The following is a 20,064-nucleotide window of genomic DNA, read 5'->3' as shown; positions in this document are numbered from 1 at the left end:
CCATATATCAGATGCAATGTTTGAACTTCCCCTTTTTCCTAATCATCATGAATTGAATTCAATTCATGATGATTAGGAAAAATCTATATTGAATATATATATTGAAGCATATATATAAGATTTCTATACCTTTCAAAGTATTATTACCATTAAATCTTCAGGTACCTCTGATTTAAATACAACTGTGAAATGACAGCTAGTTTAATTGTTTAATACCTTTTAGAATTCAATCTACAGTAAGTTAAAATTGAATAATCACAGTGTGAGTATGTTTAGGTTATTCTAGAATGAGTTACATCACTCCTTAAGACTACAGACTACATATGTTCCTACTCCTAGTTTCATGCTCTGGAACTGATTTCAGAGTCAACAACACAAATACAACTAGCTTAAACAAATTGTTTCATACAAGTAAATTCTATCACAAGCAATAAACAATAGTAATGGAAAAAAGTGGTAAGTACACTATGTGAGAAGTAAATGTTTAAATTAACAGATTATAAGGTCAAGAGGTTTAGATGTCTGGGTTGTTACATAATATAAATCAGAGCATTTTACCTATTAAATCTTGCAGTTAGATTAACTTAGTCTCTTAGGTCATAGAATCCTAAAACAAAATATAGCAATTTTTGCATCTGAAATATGGTATTTTGTACCCTGTGGCTAGATTAAAGTAAGTAGCTAAGTATCCGAGTTACCATATTGGATTTTAACAATCAATTTCTTCTTTCTAATTGAGAAACATATCTTAATGGAAAAATTCACCCCATGACAGAAGACATATAGAAATTAAACTGTAAGTAGAACAATAGGACACCTAAACTATCCCAGTATAACATGAGGGAACTTGTTCCATGTGAGTATATACATAAAGAAATAGGAATCTTCATATACAGAAGTGGATGGTTTAGATGCATATGACCATAGAAAGTTGCTAATTTTGCAAATACATTTTATGGGTTTTACATGCAAATACTATTTTCTGTGCAGTCAGTAAGTGCATACAGAAGATTTGATGGCATCACATGAGCAGATTTTTTAAAACATAATTGGCTTCATATAGATCTGATGTCCAGGAAATTATATCTCACTACACTTAGATAAAGAAATATCTGTTACATGAATCAGCATTTTCTCTCCTGACTTTGTCGCTGTTGAGGCAGGACAGGAATAAGAAACTGACTCAGAAGGCTGTTGAGAGTAAAACTCCAGTTTATGCAAATGCACCGCTCTTTTATACAGAGCTTCGTGAGGACCAATTCCATTGGTCCTGAAGTGGAAACAACCCACACCATTGGTGCAGAGTGCTTGATGAACAGTGATAGAACTTAACTATAAACAATGTGAACAACATGAGAGAGAAAGAATTATTTACATTCTTCTCCAACTCTTTCCCAGGCTTTTTCCTGGCTAGAAACTCTCCGTTTCTCTCTTTGACTGAATCTAAAACCCACATTACTTTTCAGTTTTCATTGACACAATGCATGGAGACATTAATTTTAAAATGTAGGTCAAAAAGATTTTTTTTTTCCTGGTAATTTACATGAAATTTTTTTTCCCCTGGAAACTTACATGAAAATTTTAAATTCAAAATAACTTCCACTATTATTATTTTATAAGCTTCATTATATAAACTTGCCTTGAAAAGACCAATCTATACCTTATATATTACACTACATTATATTCCAGCTACAGCTAGAGTTTTGATCTTTAATTGTTCTATTAAGCAGGACATCAATTTCTATCATCAAGGCAGAATATGATTAATACATGCATTAAAGAATTATGCTGATTTTTATGCATTATACATATAGCCATGCCTAACAGAAATATCCTTTATTTAAATACAAAATATAGGTAGACATTTTATATTAAGCCATTGGATCTAATAACCACAAACTGAGAAATTATTTTATTGAAATGAGTGGGAATGATGCGTGAAGAAGGCCTCATGGAGAGCTGGCCAGAGTAATGACACTCAAACCAACATGGCTAGATGTCATCCTCCTTTATTGTCTAATTTATCCATATTTTATACCTTATTGCCTTACATAATACAATAGATAATTAACATTCATTGGCTGGCGTAATATAGTTAGATATACAAATCACTTATTGATTGGCTGCTATACTACAAGCATCTGATCAGGTTATAGTTTGTGACAGTTTTCAGTGTCCAGCATTGAGTATTGTATTTGTACAAAGCTTATTGTCTTTTCAAGGATGTCCTGAATACTTCTAAAGTAACTAAAGTAATTCTGTAATCTGCAGGCCAAGGTTGTCCAGTTCCTGCAAAGAAATACCATCAAGGATATCATGTCCTTGTTCCATGAGAAATTCCTCTACAGATGCATTCCTCAATGGTGTTATTAACTGTTTATTTTAAAAGTTCAGAGTAAACAGCACAAAAAATTAGCCAAATTTGAAACAAAAGACAGTCTGGGTTTATCCTGTGCAGGCTACATCACTTAAACAAAGTTCTGTAGGTATTAAGAGTATGTTATATTTTCCTGTTTGTTTGTTCTTATCATGTTTTTTCATTTCCCCAGCTGCTGTAGAAGCACCATCCAAAGGATACCTAAGCAGCTGCAAAAATATGAAGATGTTTGTCAACATGTAACTTTTGTCCATGAACAGCCAGAGATATACTGCAGAAACCTAAGCTCCATCATTACTGAGAACCCTTATGGAAGTTAGATGTAATTAACTAAGCATGGAAATTATTACATGCAAATATTTTAATGTTTAATATTTTTTTAAAAAGCTGTCCTTTGCAACTCAGTTTTTCATTTCTTTTTACAGAAAAACTCAGTAACTAACAAATCAGCTTCCAAAGATGAGGATAATTTCAGTGTATCTATATTCGGAGTCAGTATATACAGGCTCATGGGAGAATGCAAACATGCTTTTTATGAAGGCATAAATGATAAATATACATAAATATATATAGTAAGGTTTCTCTTGCATTTAAACACAGACAATAATAATATGGATTTTACCAAATGAATCACAGACACTAAGAAAGACTGACAGAGCAATCATGTAGCACTTTTTTGTATGCTACTACAGTTAAAGAGGTGTTGGATTGACAGGGTGTCATGATTTAAAAACCCAGGCAGAAACCAAGCCCTAGAGAGCTGCTTGCTTACTGCCCCACCAGTAGGACTATGGAGAGGAATTAAATTGTAAAAGCCAGAAAACTCATGGGCTGAGATACAGACAGTTTAAGAGGGAAAGCAAAACCCATGCCCACAAGCAAAACAAGAAATCAATCCACTGCTTCCCAAGGGAGCACAGTTGTTCAGCCACTTCCAGCAGAGAGGGCCCCATCACATGTAATGGTGACTTGGGAAAAAAAATGTAATCACTCCAAATGTTCTCACTTCTCCTCTTTCTTATCTCTACTTTATATATTGAGCATGATGTCACATGGTCTGGAATACCCCTTTAGTCAGTTGGGGTCACCTGTCCTGGTTGTGTCTCCTCCTAGCCCCCATGCACCCACAACTTCCTTGCTAGCATGGAAAATGTATGAAAAGCAGAAAAGAAATATATGTAGCATGACAGCTATGCAGGCAGAAAGAAGCAACACTCTGTAACTGTTTATTTTACACCTGTGGGAGTAGAAGGGGAAGAACTGGAATAGTTGGAGCATTCCAGGTTCTTCATTACAGGAAAGCTGCTTTCTTAACACTGTGTCCTATGACAGAAAGACTGAAAATTCTTCTGATTATATTGATTTCTGAAATGGGATAAAACTTTAGAAAGGTAGAAATAAAGTGTGCTCAGGCAGAAGAGAGAGGCAGGAAATAAGGAGTGAAAGGGAATGTTTTGTGATATTTGTATTTACTATAAAAGTAACACTTTCTCTTTTAATAACTGATATATTGGCACTTTATGTGCCTTTTCACCCTAATAATAAGGGTGTTTAACAGCTGTCAAATTTTGTAAAAAATCCCAATTGATTGTGTGACATATCTGTGAAATAGCTTGTTACTTTACTGATGGAGAAAGAATAACTTTGCTCAAATTACTTGCCAAATGCCATATAAATCAGTGACAAACCCAGCCTGAATACCTGAGCTCCTAATCAGGCATATACCTGCCTGCCCTGCCACTGTTCTCACAGTATGTACTATTATATTAACTCAAACTAGGCAACATGGAAATGTACTTTTCAGGGAATCTAGCCTGACACCATTCTGACACAGCAAGGATGAAGGACTGACTATCCTAGTGTCATTTATACCAGAGATTTCAGAATAAGACATATTTGCAGAAGCTCAAGAAGTATCAAGAAAAATATTGTTATACTTTGTTATATGTGTTTATGATAATTTGTGCAAATAAAATTGTCATATAATTATGTACTGTTAAGATATAGTCTTATAAGAAGTTTTTAAAATGCACAAGTCAGTGACAGGGATTGTAACACAACGTTGAAACCACCTGGACAAAGGAGGGAGGCCTTCATTTACAATCAAATGAATGTGGCCAGCCCAGAGATGGATCATCCATCAAGGTGGTCCACCTGTATGATGAATATGTGATAAATATCTGAGATTGAGATAGCCAGAGCCATCAGGGTGATACATCTCAATACTGAATTCTGGGAACATGGTCATGGGTGTTCACCACTCTCCGGACATGTTTTGTTCAAATTTCCACACAGACTCCACATAAATATGTGCAGTCTGAAAAGGAAGAAAAGGGACTCTGCCTCGGGCAAGAAAAACCATATAAAAATTGCTCAGACAGGACAGCTGGCATGAAGCATAGGGGACCCTCTGCTGTTAGCAGTCAAACCTGTGTCTCACCCAGTGCCGATACCTGGGCTCAGCACTGACCCTTTTTTTTGAGAGTGGCTTTTCATTGTTATCCTCTAAATTTATATTTGGACCATTTGATAAATTTTCTTTAATTAATAAATTGGAGAATGCATTTATAACAACTTGCCCCTTCATCAAAATACATCAATTTATTAAAAAGTCCAATAAAGGCTTGTAGCTGTACTTTTGAGTAGTATTGAGTGGGGCAGGGAGTTGGACTCAATGATCCTTATAGATCACTTCCAATCCGAGATATTTAATGATTCTAAAGAGGCAGTCAGCTTCAAAGGCTTGCGAAGTGACACAGGTTGATGGGTAGAACCTCTAGCACCAAGTAACTCAGGATGGCAACTTTGCCTGCAAAGTGAACAGAAAAGGTGTGTTGGGTGCTCAGCTGATACTACTAGGAGCTCTTTCTCTGCAGAGTCCTTTTCAAATTTAAAACTGTTCTCACCAAAACAAATCTCTTGAAAGAGCGTTGTAGACACATTACCCTCTCCTGAGTGAAATTCTTAGCATAGCTGTCCTTCTAATTCCCACGCCTCCACACACATACTGCTGCCCTGGAAGGCACTTAGAAAACTTGCCTCATAAAGGGAATCTTTTAAATATTTACACTGCATTTCTATATTTAGGCTTATTGCTACTACTAGAGTAACAAGGATAAAATTATTTTGTTTTGAAATCTGTGAGAGAAGCAAGAAGCAGTAAAGGGAAAGCAACAGAGAGAGCAGTCTACAACATTCCTTGAAATTAACCATTTCAGAATGGTAATACTGCAGAAAAACAGCAATATATGGGTATATTACAATGGTATACACTGAGGGCTAGAGCCAGCTTCTCTTTTCACTGTGACCCTAGGCACAAAACCAGCATAATTCCACATGTCTTGAAATGATACGCGGAATAAATAAATAGACTCCACAACCTGGGGAAGTTATGAAGTGGGTATGTATTGTCAGCACCTGGCACAAGTGAGATCGCTCTCCAAGACTTGTGCCCCAAGCCTTAATCTGACTTAAACTTTTATTTACAAAGGTGTTCTTTATGCAACTTTTTCATGCATATTTAACCCCTGGCCCTGCTTGTCCTCTCCTTTCATGCTAAATAAATCTACGCCCTTCTAGGCATGTGTGGTTTGCTGTGGTGGTCACACAGGGGTCTCTTGGTGGTCCTGAGGCTGAAGATTGTGGTCTTCCTCATGACTGAACTTTTCTCCTTTGCTGTGCTCTGTGTCTTTTGGTGCTTATCTGAGTACGTCTATCAGTCTTGATAAGCTTGGCAAAAGAGCAGCTTCTTTATCTGGGTTCTTTGCATTCTTTGGTATTGTTCTTTACGTAAGAAGCTTCAGAAATCTGCATTTTCTTATGGCCTTTGTACCATGGCAGAGGTTTTTTAAGTAAAAGGTTAATATTCAACACATAATTCCACAAGCTAAAATTTAAATGCTTAATTAATTTTGTTAACTCAAGAGAACTCTAAAAATCTCTGTTTCAGTCTTAGTAGTGTAAGTTGGAAGCAGAGTTTGCCCTCAGAAGGAAAGATGTGAAACGATTTCAGCAGATAAAAAGAGCTTGAGAGCTGTGAAAGTGGGAGCAGTAGATTGTTTTAATGGCCTCGGGAAAAATTCACTTAATACTTTTGGGTAACACAAAGCTTTGAAAACCTGAAGTTTAGATGCTTTTTGAGAACTGCAGAGAAGCATGCAAGTGTACATGTGCTGCTATTTGTCAGCTCTTTTAAGACTGGGAGGAAACAACAAAAAAATCTAAAGATAGCTACATACTGTACTGCCGGGTAATGGCAATCACATGATGTCTTCTTGATCCCAGAGGTATGAAGTGAAGCTGATGTATGAAATAAACCCACTTTAGGGAGAAAAATGGTTGATGGTGAAGTTTAGCTATAGATTTGCTTAAGGTGGGATTGAGAGTTTGCAAGCTTGAGTAACATGACAAAAATACAGTTTCAGGGAAGTACAGAGTAAAGCAGATTCTAAGTCACAGTTCTTACAAGCTAAACAGTACCACCAGGATGTATTTTTAAAATCTATAGTTAGAATTGAATCAAAATCTTTAAGGTTGGAAAATACTACCCAGATCAAGACTAACCATGAACCTAACACTGACAGGTGCTGCCCCAGGAACCTGTTCCAGTGCTTGTCCACCCTTTCAGTGAAATATTTTTTCCTAACATCCAGTCTAACAGTCTAATGCCCCCTTGACAAAACCGTTTCCACTTGTTCTATCAATACTTGAAGGGAGGGCATAGTGAGGTAGGGACTGGTTTCTTCTACTGTATCTGCAGTGGCAGGACCAGCGGAAATGGCTTCAAATTGAGACGGAAGAGATTCAGATTATAAAGAATCATATAGAATAAGCTGAGCTGGAAGACACCCAATAGCTTTTCTTCACTGTTAGGGTGGTCAGACATTGGAACACGTTGCCTAGGGAGATAATGAAGTCATCACGCCTGGAGGTGTTCAAAAGGCTTCCGGATCTGGCGCTGGATGATACGGGTTCAGAGTTACAGTACTTGTGTTGGGCTGAGCTAGTGAATCCGACCCTACCCCCGCGCGTTCCCAGCCCTTTATCTCCCTGGCCCGCATAACGGCAGCCACCCGCCCCCGCCATGCCGCACAGCGCGGCCGGGGCTGTGCCGCCCGCGCAGGCGCAGAGGTGCCACGCAAGCGCGGAGCTCCCCGGGAGGGCGGCGCTTCCCTGGGGCGGTCGCGGGCCGAGGCAGCCGCGCGGGGCCCTGTGGAGCGGTCCAGCCCCCGCCCAGCCGGGCATTGTTCCCGGCCCGTCTCCGCCGGGAAGACTCAGCCGCCTCCCGAGTCCGCTGCCTGCCGCGTCGGGGGGGGCGCGGTGGGGGCAGGGGCCCAGAGCCCCTTTGTCGCCTCCTCCCCGGCGTGAGGCCGCTGGCGAGGCTCAACATGATGGCGGCCGAGGCCACGGGTGAGGAGGGAGGCTCGGGCGCTGTGGCCGGGACGGCGGGAGCCGCCGCAGCCGGAGAGCTGGGGCACTGCCCCGCCTTGTGCCGTGGGCGGGCGCTGGAGCCGCAAAGCCCCTTCCTTGGCGGCGGCGGCCCCCCAGGCGGGCCGGATTTGTGCTCGGTTCTGGGGCTGCTGGAGCTGGGCGCGGGGCCAGCCCCTCCAGCGACCGCTGGGGCTGCCGATCTAGGCTTCCCCCCGCTGCCGCCGCCGCCACCGCCGCCCCCGCTGGCCGGAGGGCTGGGGACAGTGGACGAGGGAGACTCACTGGACGGACCGGAGTACGAGGAAGAGGAGGTGGCCATTCCGCTCAACGCGCCCCCCACCAATCAGTGAGTACCCACCGCCCCCGCCTCACTGAGGAGTGGGCACCATGCTGTCGACCCCCCACCTCTAGCCGAGGAAAGTGTGTGTTAAACTCGGCTGGAAGTCTCGCAGAAGTTTTGCGTCCCACCTCGTTCACCTTCCCTCCCTCCTCTGGTTCCGTTCCAGCAGGAAGTTTGCTTCGCGGGGACACTGCCCGGCGTCTGCGGAGCGCAGCCCACTCGAAAGTCGGGAGAGTGAGCGGCAGCAGCAGGGAGGTTGGACTCCTTCCCCTTCACGGGGAGCTGGTCCTCCTGTACTGAGTGGGATCAGCTTACGGGAAAAAGGCGACTGAGTTAGTTTTTTGCAAGTTTTCATAGCAGTACTGCAGAGGCTGCCAGGAAGAGTGATTTAAATTACCTCTTGGGGAGACTTTTCCAGTCACTGGTAGCCCCTTCTCAGTAGAGTCATAAACTTAATTTCTAAAGAAAAACAAATAGTAAATAGAATTAAAAAAATTATCCATGGCAAATCCATGACATTTACCATGTCATCATTTTGTATTGCATTGCTTTCTGCTGAAAAAAAAGAAGATAACTTACCTTTTCGATTTTATATATAATCAACCAAAGTAATGCCCACATGTTGGATCTTTTTAAAAATTCAGGCAGTTCAATTCTCGAATCATGGATTTAAAAGGAATTAAAATATTTTCTAATTTTAAAAGTGTTAACAGGGTGGTATTTTTATAAATGTTTTAACTACCTTGCTGCTCAACCAATTTAGAGTTGTTTTTATATATATATATATTGGTTTTGTATATATGCTTGGAGAGGAGACATTTGGAATAAACTGTAAACTTATAGTTAGGTTTTATTGTATTAGTCCGTATATCAGGTTAATTTGGATTCCTTTAGTGGTAGTAATAGAATCTTCCACTAGAGGCAGACTAGTTCTTTGTTGAAGTGTGAAATATAAGATCAGGTAATGTTATAGAGAATCCATGAAATTAGTAAGTACTCTAAACACAGCCTTTGGATTTCACGGTAGAAGATTTACAGGTTTACTCAAAGCATTTCCAAGGTGTGTATTAGAATAGAAAATAAACCTTTTCTTCCATTTCCTTATCATATTCTCCCCAAAATGAAATGGTTCAGAGGCTTACATTTTTTTCATTAGTATAATTTCTATAAATATGTTGTTCTTGTAGTTCTTACAAGTATAGTGGATAATTTAGGGAGTAACATACATTTGTATTTAAAGAGATATATATAGATAGGTCAGAAAGTTAACCTAAAAATCTCTGAAATTTTGGGTTCATTCCTTGTATTCTGTCATAACTTGACTGACAGAGTTAACTTCAGCATTATGTTACATACTCTTAGGATTTCAGGAGCCATTGTCCTTTTAAGTGGGACATAAAATTGTAATAGCTTCTATAACAAGCTTCTCTGAGCTTGTTTTGCAAATTAAAAAAACAAGCCCAAAGCAAACAAAAAAAGCTTGAACACAAACCAGATACAATATGAATTCCTCATCTTCCAGTTTTTAGGCTGTAAAGATGTTAGAAATGCTTTTTTAAACATGAGTATACTTTTCAATAGTGTAAAGTTGGCTATTTGGCTTTCACAGTGACTAGTACGAAGGGATGGGAAATGAAGCACCTGCATGTTCTGCAGTTCCCATAAGGATGTTGTAATATAGTTTGCTCAGGGAGGTTTGGGGAACATGTCTTCTTTTAGTGTGTATTCTTTAATATTCAAGCCGTGGGAGGATGTTAACATATAAGACCTTCTCTTTATTCGCAAACTCAGAATCCCCCAGTAGGGTTGATTTTTTAAAATCTTTGATCTGGAGTGAAACTAACATGAGGCTTGTCTATTCAGTGTGTGTATATGGGTTTTCATTTTTATGGAGCACAGCGGTGGTGTGTTTATGTTGCAGATTAATGCTAGGTGGGACGCACAGGATACTAGGGAATAAAGTGGGCAACTTTGTTTTAGGTAATTTTTTCCCTGCTTTCTGCCCCATTTGCAGAGCTCAGTGACAGAGGCTCAAATAGCTTAAGAAAATGCCTTTGGATTTAATGAATGAATGAATGCTGATTGTTATGCATTTGATTTAAAATCTTAGTTGACAAAATTATTGTCTGTCCTAGCAGTGCATTAATGTGGCAGGAGCTGTTCTAGTATTGCAGCAAAACTGGCATTTTCATACAGTATTTTTTGAGCAGTGCTTATTAGTTTGAAATGGAAATCAGTTGAAATCTGAAAGTGATCAACCCACAAAATGAAATAGACTGTAAAAATGCTGTCTGATTAAAACAAATCTTGCCCAAAGCAGATATATATTTTTACAGTCACTCTTGGAGCTTGTTCAGGCAGCATAGTAAGAAAAAGCACTGAAGGTGAAGACAGGTAGAGGAATACCAAGTAAGAAGGGATTGCATTAAAGTAGACTATTTTTCTGTCTGATCATAGAGTTAAATTCTGATATCTTCACATGAATGTTCAAGGTGGCAAGCTGAGAGTTCTTGTTTCAGTAACTCATGAAAAAAAAAATTCTGAATAATTGCAGGCAGCCTTTTTCCAGACTAATGAATGAATCTGTTGCACTATAAACTATGAGGAAATAATGTAGGCATGTTTGGTTAGGTACTGTATAAAGAAAACAAAATGTCATGTCAATAGATTTTAGTGTATGAGGTTTCTTTGTTTAGCAGTTAATGTAGTTAGGATAGAATATTGTATTTTTTAGATAATTAATTTCTTCATCAATTCCTGTTGTGCGTGGAAGACAACACCTTATTTTTCAAAAGTTGGTGGGTACTCTGGCCTGCTTCCAGCTGGATATGCGGTGTTAGAAGTACTGTCTTAAATTAGTGGTTAAACACAGCAAACCAGTATTGTACCTAACTTGTTACAGGAAGTGAAGCAGTAAGTAAACTGAGTGTGTTAATTCATAGGTAAATGAAAACTTCAGATAAATAAAACCAGGAGTAGGACAGCATTTGGAGCCAGAAGTTTGAGGATGATTTTTCATTAGTTTAGTCAGTGTTTCTAGTTAACATTAGATAATGTAATTTTGTTTAAACAGTTACTAGAGTCTCTTGATCTACTCTTATTTAGTTTTTATGTTATGTCGTTGATTGAGTCCCATAATACCACTGTGCGACTTTGGAAATTCACCTACTAGCCTACCCCATTGAGAATTGTAATACTGTGCTGTGTTTTTTCCTGCTTTTTTGTCTGTATGTTCTGTGATTGTGAAGGGAAGATGAACACAAATTTTCTAGTGGGGGCTTAGGTCTCTTCAGAATAGGACTCCATATTTTGGTTCAAGCATAAATTTGAAAAATTCCCATAGTTTTCCAGTTTCTTTCATATCTTTCTCCCTCAAACAATAAGCATCTTGTAATATGTCTTGCTGGTAGGCATAGTAGAAGGGAAGAGAAGGCATTGTAGCGATATGCAGAATAAATAGACTCCACAACTTGGGGTAGTTATGAAGTGGGTATGTATTGTCAGTGCTCGGCACAGGTGAGATCGCTCTCCAAAACTTGTGCCCTGAGCCTCAGTCTGACCCAAACCTTTATTCACACAGGTGTTCCATATGCAATACATTACACAACTTTACTATGCATATTCAACCTCTGGCCCTGCCTGTCCTCGCTTCTCATGCTAAATAGGTTCACGCCCTTCTAGGCATGTGTGGTTTGCTGTGGTGTTCCTGTTGAGGTTCCTGGTGGTCTCTTAGGCTGAAGATCATGATCTTCATGATTGAACTTTTGAACTCTTCCTCTCTGCATGTGCGCTTTTGGTCTTTCGGTGCTTGTCTGAGTACCATGTGTCAGTCTTGATAAGACAGTCTTGGAGACAGAGGAGCCTCTTTATCTGACTTTTTTTGTATTTTCAGTCCTTTTTTGGTATTTTTCTTTATGCAAGAAGCTTCAGCAATTTGCATTTTCTTATGCCCTTTTGTACCTTGGCAGAGGTTTCTTAAGTAAAACGTTAAAATTCAACACATAACTCTACAAGCTAGAGTATAAATGCTTAATTCATTTTGTTGACTTAAATGAATTAAAAAAAATCTCTGTTTCAGCATCTTGTTTTAATATAGTCTTTGTGCTGCACATAAATATTGCAGGGTTGATTCCTCAGTGTCCCTCCAGAGTATGGTCGGTGCTTGACAGAGTTTAAACACTTTACCTGCTTTATTTACTTTTATACACTATGTAAAGACTGAAGGGAGTCTCTACTAGTTTTTATTCTTATATAAAATACCTCCTCTATCAGTCTTGTTAGTAATAGACCAGAAAAGGGTTTCTGTTATTAAATTAGTTTATCTTTAAATCACATTTAGGGCTGAAGGTGGTGAGGAATAATCAGCATGGATTTAGAATGGGAAAATTGTGCTTAACCAACCTAAGAGCCTTCTGTGATTGGCTTGAGGGAGAAAGGGAGAGAGTTAAACATAACTTTAGTAAGGCTTTTGACACTGTCTTCCATAGTCTTCTTATGGATAGACTGACAGAGTATAGGTTAGGTAAAAGGACATGAGGTGCATAGAAAACTGGTTGGTTGACTGGGAGCAGAGCATGATGATCAGCAGCTCAAAGTCCAGATAGAGGTGAATTACTGGCGGTATTCCCCTAGGGTGCCTTCCGGATCCAATACTGTGTCCTGCTTGGACAGAGTGCATGCACCCTTATATAGTTCACAGATAATGCAAAACTGAAAGAGGAGCAGCTGAAACACCAGGTAGTTGTGCTGACATCCAGAGTGATGTGGACAGGCTGGAGAATTGGGCTGTGGGAGATGTTGAGTAGTTAAACAAAGGAAACACAAAGCTCTGGCACTAGGGAGTGGTAACCCTAAGCACGTGGTGGGGCTAAACAGCTGGAAGGCAGCTCTGCAGAGAAGCTGTGTGGGCCTGAGGATGTGAACAAAGCCAGCAGTATGACTGTGGCAAGGAAGGCTGATAGTATCTTGGGTGTCATTGGGAAGAGTGTTGTCAGCCGCTTGAGAGGGATGATCGTTCTGCTCTGCTTAGCACTGCTGAGACATATCTAGGATATTGAGTGCTGGGCTCACCAGTACAAGACAAACATGGAGTTACTCGAGTTACTTCTCACCTGGAGAAGAGGAAGTTAAGTGGGTCATAAACATGAGTATAAAAATCATGTGGAAAGGGTTAAGATGAGAGTACCAGACTGACCTCAGAGGTGTGAGATGACAGGGCAAGAGGCAATGGAGACAAATGGAAAAACTTGAATTTCCATTTAAATACAACAGGATGCTTTTGTTTGTTTGTTGTTTTGTTTGGATCTTTTTTATGGTGGAGGTGATGAAATGGTGATAAAGATTGCTCAGTGATCATGAAGTCTCCATCATTGAAGATGTTCATGATCCAATGGAAGACAGCCCTGAGCAACCAGATGTAACTCTTCCTACCTGAGCTGGGGGTGCAAGGAGCCAAGCTTGTACTAGATGATCCCCAGTGGTCATCTCAACTCAAGTGATTCTATGTGTATAAAGATACTGTTTAGAGGTGGAGATACATGTTACAGGGCCTATTTGCTGAAAACTGTTTCTGTAATTATGGATAAAGTCAGGACAGTTGCTAATAGAGGAGATATGTAATGAAAGAACAAGAAATACTTAAGTTGGCAAAAATAATATTTCATTACTTTATGTGTAGACACATCTTAACTTTTCTGGTGAAATCTCAGGAATCTGCCTTTAAGAGGGTTTTTCTAAACTAGCTAACAGGGCCTCTTAAATATTTAATAATTTTCTTGAAATATGTAGCTTTTCTGTATAGGGTATGTTTTTATTATAATTATTCACATGTACATATTAATGTACCCATTGTGGCTAGATTAATTTCAAAGCTCCAATCATATTTCAGGAATGGAGTATTGAGGTTTCCAGGACACTTGGTGTACACAGTGTGTTATGGCAAGTTACAGTCTGGTTCTTAAGAAGATCAGGCCCAGAAAAGTAATTTTTGTGTTCACATTTCAGTATTTTCAGCTACTTTCCAGGCTAACTTCACACCATCCCATTTTTATTTTTTTTTTTTTGTTGGTGTTCAGTTTTCTGCTAAACTGACATAGCAATAATTGTTCATCCTCAAGTGCTAATAGTTACTGTTTTTTTTGCGAGTATAAAATTTTATCAGGGTTGGACACAGTACTCCAGCTGCAGCTGCACAGCTGGGTGGAGTGAGATGATCAGCATCTAGGTTTAGCTAGATGATAACTACTAACTTTTTGGTAATTAACTTTTGATAATCAGCTCAGGAATTGTATGGTAATTATGTGTAGATTTGTGTAGGAAATTTTGATCTTCTTTTTTATTGTTATTATTTTGAGTCTACCTCTTGCTTTCCATAGAATTATGCATCTGTATGCCTCTGTTTAGGCATATAAAGGAAATGGTGTTTATGGCTCATAAGGCTATATATGGTTATTTTATTGATAAATGACATATTTTCTGCTTATAAAATTTAGGAATGATCATATGTCAGTCAATTTCTTGTCAGTATTGCCATCTGTTAGTAGACTTAGCACTAGAGATGTTACAAGATTCAAGGTTGGATACTTGCCTAATACTGAAAGTGAAGGAATTACTTGTGTATCTTATTCAAACCACAATTTTTCCCATAGTTTTTTCTTGCATGGATTTTTGTGCTTTCTAAGCATCTGTGGATTTTTTTTTGTTGTTGTTTTTTGGTCATTTCCACATCTTAAAATAAAAAAAAGATGCTAGAGAAATGTCTTTGTTCTTCTAAAAGCAGCATGTTACCAAGCCTCTGTAGTAATCATCTCAACCTGTATTCCAGTCTAGAAACAGGTGGGTTTTTTCTTTTTCTCATTTTTACACAGAATTTTTTTATGTTACACGGTGAGATTTGTTCGGTATGGGTTGTACTCTATATTATATTCCCCCACTGTTGTTCCTGTGCATGTTGGAAGATTTGAACATGTGCATGTTGGAAGATTTGAACATGTGTTTACAATTCAGGTGAGGGTTTAACTCCTGGCATAAAAATAACTGTTAGGGTTTTCTCATTGTAGAAGCAGTTAATCCATCTGTGCATTTGACACATCTCTCTCTCAAAACAATCTAGGTTGCAGGAGGATGTGAGAATGGAGCACAAAACCAAAACCTGTGTTTGATTAGAGAAGGTGAGGGGCAAGGAGGAGGAAGATCAAAGAGCCTCTGGGACATTTAATGAGGCAGACAAATTGAACAACGTCTTAGAGATTCCTTCATTATTGTCAAGAATATCTGCTCATTTATATAGACTTATTAACATTGTTTTATAACTAATTAGTCAAAAAAGGTGTATTTTTCACCTGAGGGCAAAGATACCTAGCTTGTAAAATTTTTTGCTTAGGCCTTTAATGAGTTCCAGAATTCATTTCCTAATCTGATTCTTCAGTAAGAAAAATGCCAGCTGTTTCAAGAACTATTTTTCTTGACGTTTAGCTGAATTTCACTTGCTTATTAGTGTTTCTTGCAAAAATGAAATAGGCAGTCAGTCTTCTTCTCAGTGTTGAATGGTATGCTGTTGTCACACCTCTGTCTTTTCTAAAATTATGGCATTGTTTGCTACAGTAGTTGAAACTTCTAGAAGCTTTCTGCCCTTTGTGAAATTATTTAAATAGGATTGTTATTCTCTTTACTGTATACTTACCTTGCTGTTTCATGTTTTCATAATCTCTTTGTTAAGACATACTGAGGTTTTCAGTTGACCCATTTAGTTCTAGCTCAGAGGTGACATAAACTCTGCTGCATTTTAATGGCTTTTTTGTGGAGGTGTGTGCAAGGCAGAGGTGTGAGCAAGTCCCACAGCTAACAGGCTGACACAGCTAGCATGCCTAAGAGTGCCTGTGGTGATGACTTTCCATGTTAGCTGGTTGGTTCCTAGTCTTATAGCACAACACAGTTCAATTTTCTCTGTTCTCTTTTTGAGGGATTTTGGAACATGAAATGAGAAAAGCAGAGTGAGACTTTGTTAAGCTTACATGGGTATGCTTAAGTGTCTCTTAGAAAAATGCATAGGAAAGCAAAAGGGATGAAAATCTCTCCCTCGTGTTCCTAGAACTGTATATAGAACTCAGTCATGCACATTGTACAAAGAACACTTACGTGGCTAGAAGTTAATTTCAACTGCTTGTCTTAAAGGTGCATCCATTCTAGTATATTGGCAGATCTTTTTCTGGTCATAAATTTTGTGATGTGGAGAACTTCAGAGACTTGGTCAAAAGTTGGTAACTACTGAAAAATAACTAACAAGATGGAAGAAGGAGGTGAATGTAGTAAAATCTAACTGAAACTTAGTTTAGTCTTATCTCTGCAAATTAGGTGTATAAAGGCAGTATCACACCTTACTGATATGACAGAAATGGGGAGTAAGGTGGTAAAAGGCAGGGTCTGGATAAAAATAGTAATACTCAGAGTGCGGTATAGGCTGGGAGAAGCTACAAGACTGAAATCAAACTTCAGCAGTGAACAGGAGTATTCAATCTTATCTTGGTTTAAAATCTGCTAAGAATAATATCTGCCAGACAAATATTCTGCCAAGGAAGATGCAAACCTTCCTGGAATGGAAAAACAACACCTCCCTCCAAATTATTGCGACTTAAAAAATTACAAGGCTTCCAGGCAGAAGTAGGGGAAAAGGAATAAACAGTTCTTTACTAGCAAATAAATAAATAAATTAAAAATATATACATATATGTATCTCAGAACAAACAAAAACTGCTGAAGTTTTCTCATGTTAAGTGCCCCTTTCCCCCTTTGGTGTTGTTATGACCATGACTGCCAGGGGACGGTAGTGGCTCTGGTGAGACGACAGCTGCAGTGATTGCCTTGCAGCCAGCAGAGGGTACTTGTGGGCTCCAGTGAGGCAGGAAAGGGTGCAGTCGTGGTCTTGTGGCCAGCGGGAGCACTGGGATACAAGAGTATAGGACCTCCCCAGGTGATGATGGCCCTGGCCTCTGGCAGCACCCAGATGTTGGCTCTGGGCTCCCTTGCAGCAAGGAATGATGGAAGCAAGCAGACAGATTTTGGTTGCGCTGCTGAAAACCACGGGTAGCAGTGTCGTAGATCAGCCACACAAACTGTCACACGCATGTGACCCTTCTCCTTGGTTGCTGAAGGGAAGGGGCAGTCCTGGCTCCACACCCCACAGGACATCAGGCTGAGTTTACACCTCTTGTGGTATCCCCTTAGCTGTGGGAGAGCTGGGGGGAAACAGTGACAATTCCTGGCACAAATGACTGTGGGATATCCCCATCACCATGATCCACCCCTCAAGACAGTCTCCACATGGAAGGCTTGAAAAGAGGATGGTTGGTGTTAACAGAGTAAGAAGACAAAAATAATTCAGGATATTTTGTTGTGTAATTCTTCTCTGTCTTCATTAAACACCTTGAGATTTTAGTGTGCCTTTTGATACTGAGGATTTTCCCGGTTCAAAGTAATTGTTGCTCTCTTTTGCCTTTAATTGAAACAGGGCTCGTGGTCTGAGGTGGTAACAAGAATCTCTAATGTGTCAAAGGCACTAAGGCAGAGTCTGAGCTCATAGTTGTGGAGCTCTGCCCATGATTCCTACAAGTTCTACATTGTTACTACAGGTTTTCTTGAAGCATGATGGTATAGCTTGAGAAGAGAAGAGCCTTGAGTAAAGTGGATAGGGCATTTAAAGACTGCTTTTCCTGTTCACCATAGCATTTGCTAGATGGAAATAGAGAACTCTACAGCTGTTATCAACATCTATATTTGTACTAAGTTGCTGAAACTCACTTTTCTCCCCTTCAGCGCTTCCTCTTGCATTCTCTTCTCCCTTACCTACTGTATGCCTAAGTAAAAATTTCAGTGTACTGTAAGAGCAGAATCCTTTAGTAGAGCAGCAAAACTTCACACTTGCTTTTCACACGTTTAAAAAGGAAATACGAAAATAAAGATTTGGTTGTATAGTGTGACATGCTTCCACACATAATAGCAGCTGCCTCCTTCCATATAGTAAATTCACCATCTACAGCCATTTTGTGAATGGCTTGTTCCTTGCATGAGCTTTGTAGTGTTGGGGCCAGAAGCTGTATAGCTATGCTGTGAACTTCCTCCTCCTCACAGTAGGAAGGGGTAGCTGTGCCTAATGGGGCTGGTGTGACTACCCAGCATCTTCCGTGGAGCATGGGAAAATACAGGGATCTCTTGTTTATGTGTGGACCAGAGGTCACAGCTCTGACTTCAGTGCAGCTCATTCCATGACTTCATGGAATGAGTTCATGACTTGACATATGGTTGTCAGCCACTCAGTGTGGTGGTAGTATAAGCACCATTCTTCTGCACACCTCTGTGTTCCTTGTGTAGATATAGAGACTCATTGTGATGTGTCTTTGTTCTGTCTGCATGCTGTAATTAAATTGTGATAGATAGGGTTGGAGTTTTGAACATGCTGCTTTTGAAATAAACTGGCAAATGGGAGTATTTTCATGCACAGTTTTGACAGTTTTCTGGAACATGGAAGCCTTTTACTGGTATTCTCTTAGAAACAAAATAAAGAACAATTACACAATTTTCTTAAAGTGGGCAAGTTAAACAGATAGTCACAGAAAAAAATACCACCTGAATTACGATCTATAATTGAGAGGACATTTTATAGTTAAATCATTTCATAACATATGCTTGCAAGGCTACTTAATCTCTTTCAATGCATGTTATAACAGCAACTGCATTGTTAGACTACTAGCTCTGATTCAGAATGTCATTGAATTATGTTTGCTCAGAACACAGTGAAAGGAGTGGATTGTCAGCATTTAAAAAAATGCAAAGGCAATGTTAGAAATACAGAAGTGTTCCTAGGTAGGATCAGGCAAACAGAGGTGACTGATGGGAAATTATAGAGACCCTGTGGTAATGATGGAGAATGTATATCTAAGTAGTAGTGAGTTAGAATTTTGAGTAAGCACTTGTAAGTTACAGTCATTTGGCAAGTTATTTATGAAAAGCTAGGCAGGTTTTTAATGTGATACCTTCCCATCCAAACTTTAATTCCTTTCATGAGACTTATAGTACACCATACATAGCAGTTTTGCATCCATTGAGAATCTCTGTGGTTTGCATTGCTTTGGACTGAAAACAATAAACTTGAAACTGTTTTGATTGCAAAATATTTAAGTTGTAAATCTTCACATAGAAAACTCAGAGGGAGAGTTGGTTTCTTATGATGTATTTTTGCAGAAATACTCAGGCTTCACTCAGCTCCCTGATTGGAGCTTAAAACCAAAGGATCTGCGGGTTACTTTGTTTCATTTCAGAAATGATGGTAGCATGTTTACATCCTTCAAAGTGTTCTGCACTCTATGCTCTGATGAAATTAGTAGTATGGCTAGCTCTGTCATTTACTCATTTCTTTTGTGCTTTCTTTGGCTAGCACTGACTATTGGATGGATCTTCTTTTGTAATGCAGCATAAGAGATCTTAAAATCTTTAATTAGTGCTCATTAGATTAGTCAATATCCTTAAATACGATTGAGTATTGCAGTTTTGTAAAACAGTGTTTACTGTTTTCTATCAAAGTCCTTGAAAATTATGATGGGAAGTTGCTGAAATTTTGTATAATACTGAAAACTGGTGATAGCAGCATCAGTTACAAGACATTGATTCTGACAAGACATTGATGTGTTTCAGTACTCCTAGATTGAATATTATGTGAATAAACTGTTTTATGTATTGATGAAACTGCTCTCTGAAAAAATGCAGTTATTTCATGCAACAATTTTGCATATTCTAAAGTATTATGCAAGTTTGTACTTAAGTGTGTATCCTATTTTTTAAAGATGTGTGAAATCTACAGAGGTTTTCTGAGGATATCACTTGAGCTGTTTTCTCTTATCATTGCTCAATATTGACTGTTTTGTTG

General features: G+C 39.1%; 1 protein-coding gene across 1 annotated transcript in view; it reads left to right on the top strand.

The window, feature by feature from the left end:
* Positions 1-7,504: 7,504 nt before the first annotated feature.
* The window catches only part of RASA1 (RAS p21 protein activator 1), a 53,787-nt gene continuing 41,227 nt past the window's right edge, over positions 7,505-20,064 (top strand). The window contains exon 1 of the mRNA XM_002186612.7: positions 7,505-8,153. Coding sequence (XP_002186648.4) covers positions 7,765-8,153 — 389 coding nt within the window. The 5' untranslated portion in view covers positions 7,505-7,764. The remainder of the gene's footprint in view (positions 8,154-20,064) is intronic.

The sequence above is a fragment of the Taeniopygia guttata genome, chromosome Z, assembly GCF_048771995.1.
Source record: "Taeniopygia guttata chromosome Z, bTaeGut7.mat, whole genome shotgun sequence".
Taxonomy (NCBI): Eukaryota; Metazoa; Chordata; class Aves; order Passeriformes; family Estrildidae; genus Taeniopygia; species Taeniopygia guttata.
This window is presented reverse-complemented; position numbering and strand designations above follow the sequence as displayed.